Source organism: Tinamus guttatus, unplaced genomic scaffold (assembly GCF_059628265.1).
Source record: "Tinamus guttatus ecotype Peru unplaced genomic scaffold, ASM5962826v1 Tinamus_guttatus_pri_ptg000332l, whole genome shotgun sequence".
NCBI classification, from domain to species: Eukaryota; Metazoa; Chordata; class Aves; order Tinamiformes; family Tinamidae; genus Tinamus; species Tinamus guttatus.
The window spans coordinates 484,270-500,282 of NW_028288866.1; the positions used below are offsets into that span (position 1 = coordinate 484,270).

Sequence of the window (16,013 nt, forward strand, 5' to 3'; positions counted from 1 at the left end):
ACCATCCTGGAGGTGGCAACTGGGCATTACCCCAAGCATGATTCTGTAATGCCGTGATTTCTATTAGGCCCTAGTTTTTCTGCAAGTTCCCCTTTTCAAGCAGTTCTTGAACAGGTTGCATCATGGCCATAGTGCATCCTGGGCCCTGTGTGCACAGGGGCCCTGGGGGCCACAGGAAGGCCCGTAGGGCCCCTCACACCATGTGCACAGAGTGGGGGGCTGCACCAAGGACCCCCCGCATCCCTGTGCACACTGAGGCCTGTCGGACCCTGTCGGACCCTCCCGGACCCGTGTGTAGGTCCCTGAGAGGTCCCACGAACGCCCAGAGGGTCCCCACACCCCATGCACATGGAGGACTGCACAGAGGCCCGTGGGGCCCCCCCAGCCTTGTGTGCAGGGAGGACCTGGGTGGGGGCACGTGGAGGCCTGTAGGACAGCCCTGACCTTGTGCACGTGGAGGCTCCTGAGGGCCGCACGGAGCCCCAGAGGGTTCCCCCGACCTTGCGCAAACGGAGGCTCTGGGAGCCTCACAGAGGCCGTAGCGCCACCCCATCCCTGCGCACACGGAGGCCCCAGCGGGGCCACGCTGAGCCCTGGTGGCCCCACTGGCCCCCTGCACACAAGGGGTGCACGGAGGCCTCTAGGGCTCCCCTGGACCCACACACAGAGGCCCACCTGGCCCTCCAGCCCCGGGCACACGGAGGCCGCATGGAGGCCCATTGGCCCCCTTGAGCCTTGGGCCCGTGGAGGCCCCACTGAGGCCTCTATGACCCCACAGCCCCATGTGTTCTTAACAAGAGTAAGACCCATTGCTAGCGTTTCCACTTCCTTCTTGTGCATCTCCAGCCAAATTTCCTCCCCTTGAGTGTACCTGGATACTGTGACATAAGCTACCTTTAATAAACTCTTCATAGTTTGATAAAACTTTCCGAAGAGTTTCTCGTGAGGAACGGTCTGGAACAGGAAGAACTATTCATTATTGGCAAGAACAATAAAAATGATAAAAAGCATCAGAAGTGCCATTAGTGCCTGGATGTTTCTAATTCCTGAAAGCTCAAGAGCTTCAGTTCTACACCTAGAATGTGGTGTGGTTCAAAGGAAGAAATTACTAAATCCAGCTAATAGCCTGACCCCCTAAAACAGTTATTCATAAGGCTAGGAAACAAATTTGATTAGGAGAATGAGCATAAAGATGACAGGTCCTCACAGCACCTTGGAGGTGCATGGTTGAAAACCTCTCTGTTCTCATAAGGATTTGTTGACCTAAACCTTAGAGAACAGTCATGTGTTTGTTCCAGTTGTCTTTCATAGCATACCATGTCCTCTTTTCATTCCAAAAATACTTACAGAAATCCAAACATTCCCTTTTGATAAGGCTAAGAATGATTCTGTTTTGTTATTTGGAAATATATTTCATTGAAGCTGACATATCCCAATTGCAGATTTCAGTTTCAAAAGAATGGCATTTCCCAATAAGCAAAAATTCTTTTAAATAAATTTGAAGCAGCATTAACCAGGAATAATGAATCCTAGATTTTTACATGAGCCAAGGCAGACTGAAATCTAGCAACAGAAATGTTTTGTTGTTTACCTGCAGTAAAGCTAGCAGTGGCTGCTATTTCTTTGCATTAACATTGACTTTTCACATTTTCATTCTAGTCTGCCAAAAACCCAAGAGACAGGAAAGAATCCAGTTATGGCACCATCATTCGAATGGATAGCTAACAAATTACTTTGGCACCTACTGGTTTAAATAGTAAACAAAGCTCTATGGACTCTTCATATCGTGGTATCACTGCTTATACTTAGACTTGATTTGCTGCTTTGTATACCAGAGTGTCATGGGGTCTTAATAAAAGGTGACTCACACCTCCTGAGCAAGACAACCTAGTTTATTTTTTATATAGAAACTTATATTATATATAAAATATATATTTTTACATATATATAAAATATGTATACACTATATATACACACTAAATATATATATATATTTAAATATATATATATTTTTCGGAAGACCACCTCTCCTACAAGTCAGCAGCACCCTTCTGCAGAGGTTACCTTCTCCAAAACAGACCCAAGATGAAGTCAGCTTCAGAAAAGGGTTAATAGAAATTAATTAATTGCTCAGTTAATAGCAATAGTTAATTACTCCTAGAGCCCTCTTTAACCCCAGCCTCTGCATTCTGACCTATTTGAGCGCATCAGCTTTGCTACCTTTTTGTTTAAGATATTGGTAGAAAAGGTTAATCCACCCCTGCACACACGCTGGCTTGAGGAGCCACAGAAACACACAGAAACGAAACCTACTGGTGCTCAGACAACTGTGCAACTGTGCTCCATGGTCACCCGTGGCAAGGAAAAATCCTCCTTCTCTGTAAGGCAAAATTAGGACATCGGCGCTTGCAAGTCTGCGGGCAGGACAGCCGCTGGAGCGCAGGTAGGGTGTCATCTGAGGACATTCAAGCTAGGAGACACACAGACAGAGGGATTCAGACAGTATTTACCAGAGAATTAAATGCTCTGCTCTAAAGCTATTTCAGTGCCCCTAAGTGCACATTTATTACCACATTTATTCAGGTAAACATGAGGGCTAACTTTAAAATGAAAAAAAAAACCCTTCAGTTCAGTGCTGCAAATAACAGGGAAAGAAAAGACACCCTTAGTGTTGCTCTTTCTTTAAATATTTCTAAGAATAATTTGCAGAAGGGAGGGAACTGCCTGTACATCTTGCTCTGGCTAAACCCCCTTCCCCCTTTGCTAAATAAGAGTCTTCTAAAATGCTCAACAGCTCCTGTAACTTTAAACCTGGGCTGAGATCATAATTTTAGGACTGACCAAACAGTGTGGAAAGGGCGGGCCCAGCTCTTCTTTTTGAGACCACCTTAGACAAGCTCCCACCCCTTCGCTAAAGGGAAAAAACACCCACTTCACTCCGTTACTTTTCCTTAGCTCTACAGTTATCATCTGGGGAAAAAATTTCCTGCCGTTAAAGGAATATTTCAAATACCAAAGTGTTTTCTGCAGTGACAACTTGCTGTGAACTCAGCTCTCCGCTGCCTCCAAAAAAATTGAATCCTTCTGGTCTCGGGACAGGAACGCTGAGCTCTAACCGTAGCAAAGATGTTTATTAAAATTCAGATCATCATCTTCGTGCTGGGGAGCGTTCCTTTCACAGCTCTTGCTGAAGAAGGTAAGAAAAAGCTTTGATTAAAATGATTTCCAGTGATTCCACATAATTAACAGCTTTTGTGCTTGCTCATATGCAAAATAATTGCTCTTTCCTAGTTACAAACTTTCTTTTGAATTCAAAAGCTATTACTGAGCATCTACTATGGTGGTATTAAAGGAGAGATAGCAAAAAGTTTCAGACTGGTAGAGTTATGCTCTAGTGAAAAAAGACTTTCTGCGTCTGTGCAGGGAAAGGGGCAATTTGCAAGGAGTCAGCAAAGAAATTACCGCAGCAGCTCTTGGAAATGTCTTTAGTTTCACTATGTAATATATGCAAAGGAGACTGTAAGCCATAATTTAGTTGTCACTGATATTTGGATGGTGAAACTCTCTGCTATGAGAGTCACATATAAATCTTTGCAGCCTCCCCATTCAAGAGCTTCTGTACTTTGAGGCACTACAATTTAGAGCTCAAGCCCTATCCATGGTTTTCCTAATATTAGCTTAGGTCATAAGCAATACATGTGAGGGAAACTATTAAATAGGAAGAATTACTACTTAGCATAGGTTTGGAACATCTTAGTCACCTACTCGAGACAAGTTTATTTGGCTAACTATTTCTTTTAAAAATTACAAGAAAAGACCTAAAATACATATTTAGGAATAGCTTCAAATATATCTAAAAAAAAAAAAAAAAAAAAGGAAGAGTCTGGTTAATTAAAAGCAAACACGGTTATCCTGGACAGTACTTTATTCCAGGGCCATCACAATCAAATTCAGCCTTTCTACATAATATTTGAATGTATTCACAATGAATTGGCATCAAGCAAAGGACTCCATATTCCTGCAATAGTGCCATACAGCAACTGCTGCCACACAAAGCTGGTATTCCATGTTGCAAGTAATAGTTTTCTGAAGAAGAACAGCTTGAAACTCAATCCATCAGTTTTCAAAAACCAAAAGAATCTTGTGATTGATTTGAGTTTTCAGACCTCAACTGCGAGATGTCAGGCGACTGTTCGAAATGCCAGGGGTGCCGATTCACTCTACATGTGAATATTGGCTTGCGACTCTAACCGGAATTCTTGGAACTCTGTATGTGAGGATACGAGGCTTAAAGAGTTTCGAATTTTGCTCCCAAACTTCCCAGCAATCTAAACATCAAGAGATGTTGGACAAACACTTCAAGCATTGCTTTCTGGGCCTTCTACAATAAACGCTTCCTCTGATTGCTGAGTTAAGGAGCTGAGCAAAAGTTTTCCGGTCAAAGCCTTGTTAGACAGAAAAGTGTAAAAGGAATTGACACTTGCAAGATTTTAACTTGGTTTTATGGCCCACGCAGCTTGCATTGACCTCCAAGGACTGATCCAGAACTTGCCTTGTAGTATTTAAGGTACTCCAGCTGCCCGTGTCTCTCTAGCTAAGTTTTATGATCCCAGGGATAATTTCCTATGGGTACTCCAGGAAAGTAGACTCTGGATATCCTGGAGACTTGTGCATATATTTATATACCACGTGTCCCACTCTGCTGTTTGCCCATAACCATCTCCGATTATAAGTTAGTACAGACCTGGAATAAGCAATGCCACCAGTGGCACCACTGGCCAGTGGGACGAAGCAACTTCTCCTGCACAGGACCAGGTGGCCTGGGTATCCACGGATACCTGAACTCCTGGGATACACAGTTTGGCCTGGATGGCTTTGAGAAAAGATCTCCCAAACAAATGCGGATACCTCTTACTTGTGATCATGCCAGAAATAAATCTGTAGCTGCCCTTGTGTTGCATTTGGGCACTCCAGTTTCTGGTCAGTCTAAAAGAGCAGGTTTTGATAGGGGACATAGTTCCAGGAGGATTACTCCAGTCACATAACACAAGCCAAAATTAACATGATGGTTAACAAGTTATGACATGTCACAGCTGTAGCAACTGTCCATGTGCTTGCTCTTAACCACTTGCAAATAACTAGGTAGTATCTCTAAGTCTCAAAACGATACAGGAATATAATTATAAACATGTAGTTTGTTTTCTCCTCTTAAGTGCGAATGGAGGGAGGTTTGCCCATCCACTTACTTAAAACCTGTGAGTTAAAAGCAAGTATGAATCTATGTAATTTTAGAAGCGAAAGAAGCCTTCAAATTCTAAAAACTCATGGCTGCACCTTTTATTAACTCCCTTTGCATGGTGTAAACTGCAAACAGGGAGGTCACATTCTCACCTTCTGTAAATCCATTTCCATAAGCCCATGCACTCACTCCAAAAGATGCAGCTCTTGGAAATGAGCTGCAAAGATATGCAGCAAACACCCTAAAGAGGTAAAAAGAGAGATAATCCACCCAAAGGGTAGATAATCAAAATTGGTTAAAAAAAAAACAAAACAGAAACCATGGTTCCCAGCATCCGAGCTGTTGGGCTGAAGGGCGCAGAAGGGTCTTCCTTGCGGCGCCGAGACCGTCCGTCCGGACCCGGGTGTTCCGGAGCGGAGCCGCCGGTCCGTGCGCGGCGCCCGGCTGTCGCAGCGCGCGCGGCCGCGGGGGCTCGTTTGCTTTTGTTTGCTTTTCGTCTGCATGCGGTTGAGGGGGAGGTTGCCAGATAGAAACATCCCAGGCCCTGGCTGCAGCCAGAGCCTTGGGCCAGGCCCCCGCGGCCCCGCGCGCAGCCGCCAGGAGCCACAGCTGAACCCAACGCCGCAGCCACGCGGCGCGCAGCTCCGTGCCCGCTATTCCAGAACAAGATGTAGGACAGAGCACGGGAATGCTGGGAAGTGCCGGAGACAAACAAGCGAGGAAAAATGAGGGAAAAAAATTACTTTTCATTTCCAACTCCCTGTCTCAGATGCCTGGCCAAAGACTCCCAAAGGAAATAGAAGCTGTGACACTGTGCACATCCTCATTTTGCTTTATGGTTGCCTCATATTTCCATCTTTGTATTTGTTGATTACAACTATCAAAACATCAGCATAAATTATACTGGAAAAATCCTTTCCAAAGGCACAGTTCAGCTGTGTGTACTATTTTAGACCAATGTGTACTCTTAGGAGGACCTGAATAGTACAGCAGCTACTGCTAAATCCCTGAAGGGGACACGCTTCATTCTGAGCGAATATTACGATATTTTCACAACTCTGAAATACCTCCTAATATTGGCTAGTATGTTATTAGCTAATATGTCAGACTAAAAGTATTTGAATGTCTGCTATGGGCTGCCAATAGCAAGTAGTGAAAAATCATTGTGTGAACAAAATCACAGCTTAACTAGTTTCCATGTGCAGCCTTAAAGCAAATGAGTTAGGAGAAGATCGTGCAAACATCTCCCTGGCAGAGGGAAGGGGATGGGAACCCAGGAGGACAAGGCACCGCGGGAAGTCACCTCTGCAAGTCGACAGCTGTACAGGGATCTGCCCACAGCTTCCAGGCTTTGGGAAGGAAGTGATTCAGGGAAGAGCTTTTCATTACAATACCAGAGGTCATTTTTTAATTCCTTTCATCTGTATTCACATATCCCTCTATTTGTACCCAGCTTGTTTTGTACTTTCTGCGAAACTGACCTCATGTGAAGTGTCCCAGGCTCCAGCGCTCCCTCCTTTCCAGCCACGCCATGATAAACGCGGAGCGCTGGAACGCTGTGCGCGGGGCGATGCGAGAGGCCGGCGCCTTCACCGCGTCGGCTCCCGTCTTGTTGCCCCGCTCAAACCCTTCCTGCTCACAAAGAACAAGACTTTGCTGATAAAGGGAGCAAAATCCTGCACTGAGGACACTTGTTCAGCCACGACATAACAACTCTGAAGTCAGTGTGCTTAGACAGTGAATCTCAGCTGTAACACAGTAACATTATTAAAAGCATAAACCTGAAGATTTATCCCTAGTTCTACTAGACATTTCCTGCAAAGGAATATCCCATAATGGAGGAGTTAGACCTTCCTTAATATCCATGGTTCTGTGAGTGATTTTTATCCTGCATAATAGGAAAAGCTTAGTAAGTTATCACCTTTTTTTTTTTTGCTGCTGTGGCTTTGTTTCATACTTTTTCCTATTGCTCATGCGTGCGTAGCAATCTCTTAAACTGCAAATCTTTCTCTATCCCAGTTAAAATGTTTTCTTTTTCTGTGGGTATCCTACGGATGGCCGTTATTAAGTGTAATATTGCAGTATTCGGAGGACACGCAGTTCCTTTCAAGCCAGCCGCGCGGTTCGTTGCCGCTGGCTGCATTCCCTGGCTGACGGCGCCGCAGGAGCAGCCACCATCTGCCGCGGGGTGTGGTGGCCGCAGGAAACGTTCCTGAGCGTCCGGCGGAACCCGGGAGCTGCGGCAGCGGAGCCGGCGCGGCGGGCTCGGAGCGGGGCCCACGCGAATCCTTCCTTGTGCATCACAGCCTTGTTTTCAGCTGCCCCCCGGTCTAGGGTGTTTTGGCTTCAGCTGCCTTCAGTCCACAAAGAATGTCCATGCTCACACCTGGAACAGGCAGCAGGCCCTCGGATGAGGCTGCGGACGGGCTTTCTTGCGGATAACACGGGCGCTCGGTAGCCCAGAACACAAATCATGCCACAACACGTTGCCCCGACTCCCCAAAAGAACCAACAAAAACATAAAATACTAGAAAAAAAACACTAGAAAAACTACTAGAAAAAACACTAGAAAATGCCGCTACTGTGGCCTCAAACAGGCCAGTCACACCAAGCTCTCAGGACACTGCAAGCATCAGGAATTTTGCAGGAGTCATAGGAACAAAGGAGAATTTCAGTCTTCGCTTTAAGAAACAATTACTAACCTTTTAAGAGGCTGAAAATACAACTGTCCAAAGGCTCAAAATCCAGAATGTCAGTAACAAGCCCATTCTTCCTCAAACACAAATTTTTAAAATTAATCTGAGAAAATTTTGTAGTTTTATTCATATTTTAGTGCCTGGATTTGACTGTGCTGAAGAATCAATCTACAAGAAAAGGGACACATCTTTAATTCCTGAAAATCCTTATCCTAATTGAGAGGAATTGCAGAGACCAAATGCAAGACTCACTTTACTCACACCCCAGTTAAGGTCAAAAAATTAAGCACGTTTCCTCAGAAAGGGAGTTCTATCAAAACATAAAACCTAAATAAAATATGGCCCAAAGAGCACAGCTAGTGCAGAGTCCTTCCGGCTCTGCCACTTGGTCTGTAATAGTTCAAGAACCAGAATTTGTGAAAAACCCTGATCGGTTCAATATCACATCAAAGCAAAGGGTGACACCTCCCAAGGCACCAGGCCCACTCGATGCCGTATCTAGAGAAAGCTCTAAGGTTAGCAATTTTCTCCTACTCATCTGAGAGGCTGAAACTCATTCCATTTGGAAGGCTCCTGCCTCAAGGATAAGCTGAAACATGGATGCAAGGCTGCCTAAACCCACTGGTGTCTGGGATTATCCAAACTGCTGAGAAAGAAGGAAGATCCTCTAATATTTTTCATTTTCAAAAGCATCTTTGTTGGTTTTGGAGCTACCTGAAAGAAATGCTAATGACCAACAGTTTCACAACTCTCTCTCCTGCCCAACACAACCACTGTGCTTTGAAAGCCACCCTAAGAGGTTTTTCTAGTAAACTGTCACTCTTTGAATAACAATGAGTAGTGAAATCATCTTTCCACAAGCGGGTCATGGGCTGTTCAAGCACTCAGTGTTTTCAAAGCAATATTAAACTTTGAGAGACATCAGATGTTCCCCTGGTGTGAGACGCTGCAGCCTGATAGCAGCTGGGGACTTTGAACTGAAATGGACCCAGCTGGAATTTTGGCAGATAGAAATACGGTGATTAATTCACATCTGCAACCACGTCTAAGTGCAAACAGAAAAGGTGGTAGCACTGGCTGGGGACAACCACAGCACAGCGAGCTTTTATTTACAGGCTTCTTTGAGGTAACATTAAAAACATATCAAAAGTGCTACTTAACCCCATGGTTCTTTCTACATTTGGGCCATATCGAATGGCATCAGCAATAGGCCACACCGGGGGTACCTGCTTGTTCCTTTGCCTTGCTCCGTGGTGACTTCAGCAGTCCAAACGGGTCTTCCACGTCACGCGTTGCCAAGGATCTTCCACATCGTTACCACGCTCTCCCTCATGCTGCTTTGCACTGTTCAATTCCCTACACCTTTGTTCTACAACACCGTTTCCTTTGACACCTTCGTTATCTGTAATTCTTCAGGGCTGAAAGCTACTGCCATGCCAACAGTAGGAATGCTTCCTTGAGTAAGATGTTAGTTGTGAAGGGAAGTTTAGTACATGGACGTTTGTCTTTTCCTCTGATAATCAGTTTTCTCCATCTGGCTTATTCTGTGGTAAGTGGATAAAAATTTATTTTCAGTTTTAACAAGCATTGTCAAACTTTTCTTAAAATTCATGTTGAGCGGCAATGCAATTCTCTTTACAATTAACATACACATACCAAAATCAAAATGCTACGATTTAAAGGCATTACTTTAGAAACCAAAGCTGGGGATTTTGTCACTGACCTTGCAGCCCTTGGGATTTCAAGGTAGGAAGCTATATCCAAGCTATATTAGTCCTCATGTTGGCATATACACTTTCTTCATCTGTTAGTGCCTAAATTGCAACTTCCACACCCTTCTTTTTTGCTCTTAAATAGAGAGTGTATCTATATTGAGCCTTATAAATAAATGCATGTAAATATAAAATCCTATTTATAAAATTCTCATTACTGGAATAAACATGGAGTCAGAAATCTAAGTTTAGATTCCTGGTGTTTGGTTTCTTGTAGAAAGGAAAGATCTCGCTGGAGAGGGGTAACTCAGCACTGTGCTGGAAACCAAAGTGCTGTGCTGCATTTCAAGAAGAGTTTGAACAAACTTGAGCTCAGATTGTTGAAATAAACAGAAGCCAGGTACTAAGTTTAGATCCAGACAAGAACTTTCCAGGAGTTTTAGAGTTTTATGCATTAAGTTTTTGTTCGGGTCTGTGTCTAACATTAGCATTTAAACACTAGTATCTGGAATTAGCAGAACTTGCACCCCAAGCTACAGAGTAAGCAGCAGTCTCACCTACCTTTATAATCCTGCCAATTTAGGAACTCCAGGTATCTGTAGTTAACTGCCAGGTATCCTCACACTTCATTCCATCTTATTCTCCCCTATTGATGAAATTTGGGCATACTTGTGAAGAAAACCAAAGGATTTTGCAGGCCAGTATTTTAAGTGTTTATTGTGCCAAGAAGTAGGGATGACACACATGAACCTAAAAACGAGAAAAGGAGACACTGCATGGTTATTTAAAATCAGAAGTATGGCAAATTAGATTTCTGGCATTAGAAAACAAAACAAAACTGAGATTTCTGTGAATGTTTTCCAAACTATAGCTATACCCCATAAGCAATGGTACTTCAAAAAAAATTACACAGCTGCAACACAGGGGAAAATACAAAAAATTCAAAGTGAAATAAGATAGCGCTTAACCTGAAATATGGAATAGCCACATTCACCTAAAAGGGAAATGTACTAAAGACCTTTGCCCTGCAGCTTTCTGCATGTATAACAGAATCCAGAAAGTTAATCCAAATCCAAAGAATTCTGTACACCTAAGTGGGCAGACAGAACGAACATTAAATAGCTCATACTTAGCATACGGTAGAAGTCAAAGCAGCCTGTATATGGAATTATCAAATAAAATTTTCACTTTTTATTTTGTATTTCAGCAAGCTCAGTTCTCGAAGGAGAAGAAAGCGCAACAATTGATTTCCGAGACAGAAATGACACAGAGTTTGAAGAATCACCAACCCTGGTGAGTCTCATTCTAAATCAAGGGTCCTTTAGATTACCTTGAAATTACATTCCTTATATTATCTTGTGTCTTGGGTTTTAAGTAATGCCTGTGATTTTAGGAATGAATTATAAAGGAAAATTTGAGTTCTAAACTTCTACCAAGGAAGATGAAACAGCTCACTGACTTTTTTTTGGTCATTCAGCACAAGCTGCTAGAAGGTGACAGGCTAAAAATCCACCCATAGAGAACCTGGCAAACCAAGCAATTCAAATGCTTATTTTGAAAATACTGAGGTTTTTCCACCTCTGCTTTTTTTCCCTAATCCTTTTAGCTGCCCACAAAACTACACAGTGTAACGAATCTCTTGGAGTTTGCAGAACTAATGACCACAAAAAGTGGAGATGTTGCTAGCGAAGACGGCGAGATCACTCCTGATTATGAAGTTACCACTGAAAGTGAAGGTAAAAGCATTGTCTTTACTGATATACTGTAAGTTATTTTCTTGTCATTATACTATTATCACCTAGAGTTATCTGAGAGACCCAAAGGTACTGCCAGCAGATCCTCAGCATGCTTGCCTCAAGAAGAAACTTAAAACTCAGATCACAACCCACACTGAAAAGTTCTGTGCAGCTCAGATGTGTCCATTTACCTACTGAAATTCACTCGTGACTTTGGAATTGAGCCATGCGGGTGCCAGCTTTCTATTCAGGTGCTTTTGGCACGCAGGCTTTCCTTCAAACTGGAAAAACCGAACCTGGTGGCAGATGTATTTCTGTGAAATTCTGCAGGATGTGTATTTATTCCTTCTCCCCAAGCAATTCAAATGAATTAGTTCTAAACAAGTTATGCACAAACACTTCTTTGGCTGGTTTCTTTATGAAGTGTCCATGCTCTACAGCACTATCATAACCCTCACGAGACCAACCAAGTTCATTTACAAACGCACCTGCTTTCATCTCCTTTGCCAGCTTGTCTGCCAAGAGTGGAGGCCTCTTATCTTTGCTTGCCGTTCAACAGAAGTTATGATTACTAGGTTTGACTTCCAAAAGTGCAATTTTCAACCTTCTTCTAAAGGACATGCAAAACATTTAGGATGAGATACTACTAATGAAGTAACAGGAACTTTATTTCATCTGTTTTGGGAGCTCAGCTACAAATGTATTGCCTCTGGTTGAAGTGTACTGAACAGATTTTCTGTACCCAAAAAAATTGCATAAGGAACCCAAGAAACTTTTAGAGAGAAAAGCTTTCTAAATGGATAAAGAACAGTTTACCAAATACACTGAAAACACAGCAAAGCTTTTATTACTCTAAAGTTTCCCAAGCAACTGACATCTGATTTCTAAGTTAAGATTATAGTAGGTATATTCTTATGGATCTTTGTGTGATCAGAGTGAAGTTTCACTAGTAGGTACAGTTCAATCACTTTTATCTTAATCTTTATTACTTCAGAGCTCTTTCACTGTGATTTGGAATTTTTCATTTGCTCATTATTGGAGAAACCAACCTATGGCCCCCTACCATTGGGATGTAATTAAAAGCTTTCTAAGGATATAACAGTCTGAATTAGGATATGAAAAAAAAGGATCTAAATAATTATTTTGTTTCTGGCTTTGCAGGTGGACCAGGCAGAGAACCAGAAGAAACCGAGAAAGGTATTAAATGAAATAACGAATTACAAGGGCAAGAGAACTTAGCTGCCAGGTGGCAACACTTCCAGAAGCCACTAGTTATATCCATGCTGCTTTAGGAGAGGAATTTTGGGAACAGCCATGGGACTCCTTGATCTGCCTCACCTGCTTACCTAACAAAGCTGTCTCCAACATACTGAATTAGAAACACTGCTTGGAAGTGCACAGGATAAAACATTTTCCCTACGGACAGCGGCACAGCAAAAAAGTATCTGCACTATCAGGAGCCCCTGTTTTCTTGTGCACAAAATGCTAACTGCTCATTTCCTCCTCAGGTGGTCTGGAAACAATTGCCCTTGCTGGAATCATTACTGGAATCATTGTAGCAGTTGGAATCCTTGCAGGAATCATAATTGCTGTTGTAAGGAAGATGTCAGGCAGGTACTCGTAAGTAAATTACTAATCAGGCTTTCCTGGGTGCAGCTGAAGACAAACACGTCTTTACAGTTTAGTAATTCTCATAGTAGACAAACCTCTGAACTGTTTGGATTCCACAGCCATCTGAGTGTCTCCATTAAAATGAGACAAGCATTTCTCTCCAAGTAAGGTCATCACTCAAAATTCCTCATATTTCCAATTTGACAAAGTGAGACCTCCCCACTGGTGTTATACAGTGCCTCTCGATTCACGGGGAGCTGCTTGTGCACTCTGAAGCATCACGTGTATAGTGTGCATACCCACAAAATATGCACAGGTTTGGGGGTTAATTTACTCCCTAGAGTGGAAATTCACTACAAAGGATCACAAGACCTGAAGTTCTGGATGTGCTGGATAGCACGTGAACACCGACAGGTGGTCCTCATTTCACTTTGACTGCTTCTGGGACAGATGCAGTGCAAGGTTAGAGGGAAAAACACGAACTACATTAAGCACTGGGCAAGAAACAAGCTGTAATTACAGTAACTGGGAAAGGAGAAAGAAGAGGCAACAAAAAAGACAGGGATGGGGAGGAAAGATCATAACTAACATTTGGCTAACTCCATGAACCACAAAAAAATAATGTCTTTTTATTTGTTTTGACAGGCCCTAAAAATAGTCGAAACAAGTGACCGTGCTGTTTTACGCTGGTAGATACAAGTGCTTCTTATCCTACCAGCACTAGAGACTATTCTTGTAATCTGTGTGAGAAGATGATCCATGGAAATCACGGCTGAAGAACTTCACATCCATGGGGATCCCACACAATCTCAATGACCCTTCCTCCGGACTTCCTGAACGTGGAACACCTCACGGGATTTTACTAACAAGGCATAGATTAGAGGAAGTGAAAATTAGGCAGTAGGAAAAAGACAAAATGCAGAAGAGATACACATCAAAAGTGAGATTTGCAGGTAACATATGCTAGCTTGATTAAACACTGCAGGCAAAGATAGTTATCTTACAGTGCATTTTATTCATTTCACTAAAAAGGAAAAAAAAAAGAAACCACATACGCAGATTCTTTTCTCTTAAGCTCGCTGAGATACTCCTGTATCCTTCAGTGTTCCACAATGCTTTGGCATGTTCATCTACCTAATGTATAGTTTAGCAAAATATGAAACTTCTTACTGACAAGGAATGAGCTTCAGAGACTGAATTATCTTCATATTTCATAAATTAACCTAAACAATCCTAAGCATTTCCACTATCAATGCTGATTTTTGCTTTTATATCTATGTGCCAAGGTGTGGTAGACCCAGCTGGAACTGACCTACCAACTAAAAACTTGCTCAGCTCTCTGTTACACTAAGAATTCAGCTCCTCTTGGTGCGGTGAGGAATAGGATTGAAGCACACATCCTAAATTAAAGGGTGCTTGGAATATACCCACTTTTGATGGGTCACCAGTTACTTCTGATGCATAGAAGCTTTTGAATTAATATACACTTTTCTTTATAACTGTCTCATTTTCTAAGTGCAAAGTAAACTTGCTTGATCACTCTACGACACTAGATCAGACCACATTAATGAAGTACGTGTCTTTGGACTCTAGGTTTTCAAAGTGTGCAGAGTTCAAAGGAAAAGCAGTGCCAAATGTCTCCTGTTTTCCAAACTAAGGCACTCACATATTTGGTATGAACTTGACATAATTCACATTGCCAGTGAGTAACAAACAAGTCATTTTAGATTTGTTCTGCTTTCTCTGTGCCATGAACTATTATATCAATCTAAGCTTTGGAAATAAAGATTGTCATGTTTTACAATATTAAGAAGTATTTTACATATCATTTTCAAACTTCCTTTAATTTTTGCATATGTTGTTACCTTTGTCTGCTTCTGCCATTCTGAGACTTAAATATTTGATGCATTCCTCTGATAAGAAAGGAAACTTGGTTACAATGGTCAAAACCATTGAGAAACACCTGAGAAAAATTGAGAAGCCTGTTGAGTGCACATCTCAGGCTCATGCAGGGCACTACAGCGAGTCTAATGAGTTCATAAAAAGGAACAAGAGGAGGGAGCCAGCTGAGCAGTTAGCACATGTGGCAGCTGAGCAACATATAGGTTGAATGCATCACGAAAGCCTCTCTCTACATCTTATTAACTTGAACTTCCCCAAGTTTTTTTTTTTTTTTTTTTTTTTTGTCTTCTGGCCAACTCATGCTGAGAATGATTCTAGTCCAGATCTGAAGGCTGTGATTAGCTGGATGTGTGCTTTTCCTGTCCCATCTGTAAGAGAGCCTATTTTTCTGAAGTCTGGATTTAGACAGTAAATATAAGAATGCAAACATATCTGGATTTGGTCTGCAGCTCGCCGTCACTGAGTAGAGTCATCTCCAGGTCCTGAAAGTAATCGTCACCAGGAACACCACTCCTTCCCAAAGGTTTTAAAGGAAATGGTAATATACCTTCATCTATTTAGGGGTCTGCACATCTCAAAGTGATTGAGATTGTTACTCTGGAGTAAAACTACAGAGTATGTTGTTATCCACACACAGATGACACTAGCTTTAAGGAATTTCTGGTCAGATGCTGGTTAAGCACTCATCTGATGCAGTACAGTTCAGATCAAAGCACGTATTCAGCATTTGTTGACAGCAATAGCACCATGAAATAAAACAGTGGAACACATGAATGAGTCCAATGTGTTACATTGTCAAAGTATATTTGTTCACTTAAGTGATGTGCTTTTCTTCCTTTTAACATCTGATACCATTAATTAAGCACTGATTTTATCTACTACATGCAGTTAGCAAAATAAAGTAAATGGCTAGAGAAAACAGCTTTGAAGATTCAGAAGACCTTCATTTTGATGATTCTGTGTACATCAAGACAATCCTGCTTCAGTACTGGTGCATTTGATGTTCTAACAATTCATACTGCCTGATGCTTGGAAATCTTAGGTGTAGCTTCAAATAAACCTCAGGAAACAATGACTTCTATATGAAAAGCTTCTTTTTTTACAAATGTATTTTTAT

At 42.2% G+C, this 16,013-nt stretch overlaps 1 protein-coding gene across 2 annotated transcripts; it reads left to right on the top strand.

Moving 5' to 3' along the window:
* Positions 1-2,926: 2,926 nt before the first annotated feature.
* PDPN (podoplanin) lies at positions 2,927-13,911 on the top strand. 2 transcript variants are annotated; one of them, XM_010216092.2, is made up of 6 exons: positions 2,927-3,196; positions 10,855-10,940; positions 11,254-11,383; positions 12,545-12,580; positions 12,892-13,003; positions 13,640-13,911. In XM_010216092.2, exons 1-6 carry the CDS (start codon positions 3,127-3,129, stop codon positions 13,644-13,646), a joined length of 441 nt encoding a protein of 146 aa, XP_010214394.2. In that variant the 5' UTR covers positions 2,927-3,126; the 3' UTR covers positions 13,647-13,911. The 2 variants fall into 2 exon arrangements, with proteins under 2 accessions (XP_010214394.2, XP_088385716.1); XM_088529590.1 differs by having other exon boundaries at positions 12,892-12,997.
* The last annotated feature ends 2,102 nt before the right edge of the window (positions 13,912-16,013 follow it).

Excerpts from the sequence above, each read along its gene's own strand:
- PDPN (XM_010216092.2), top strand. The coding sequence starts at position 3,127 with ATGTTTATTAAAATTCAGATCATCATCTTCGTGCTGGGGAGCGTTCCT. Across the intron at positions 3,197-10,854 it reads CACAGCTCTTGCTGAAGAAG|CAAGCTCAGTTCTCGAAGGA; the intron begins GTAAGAAAAAGC and ends TTTGTATTTCAG. Across the intron at positions 12,581-12,891 it reads ACCAGAAGAAACCGAGAAAG|GTGGTCTGGAAACAATTGCC; the intron begins GTATTAAATGAA and ends TTTCCTCCTCAG.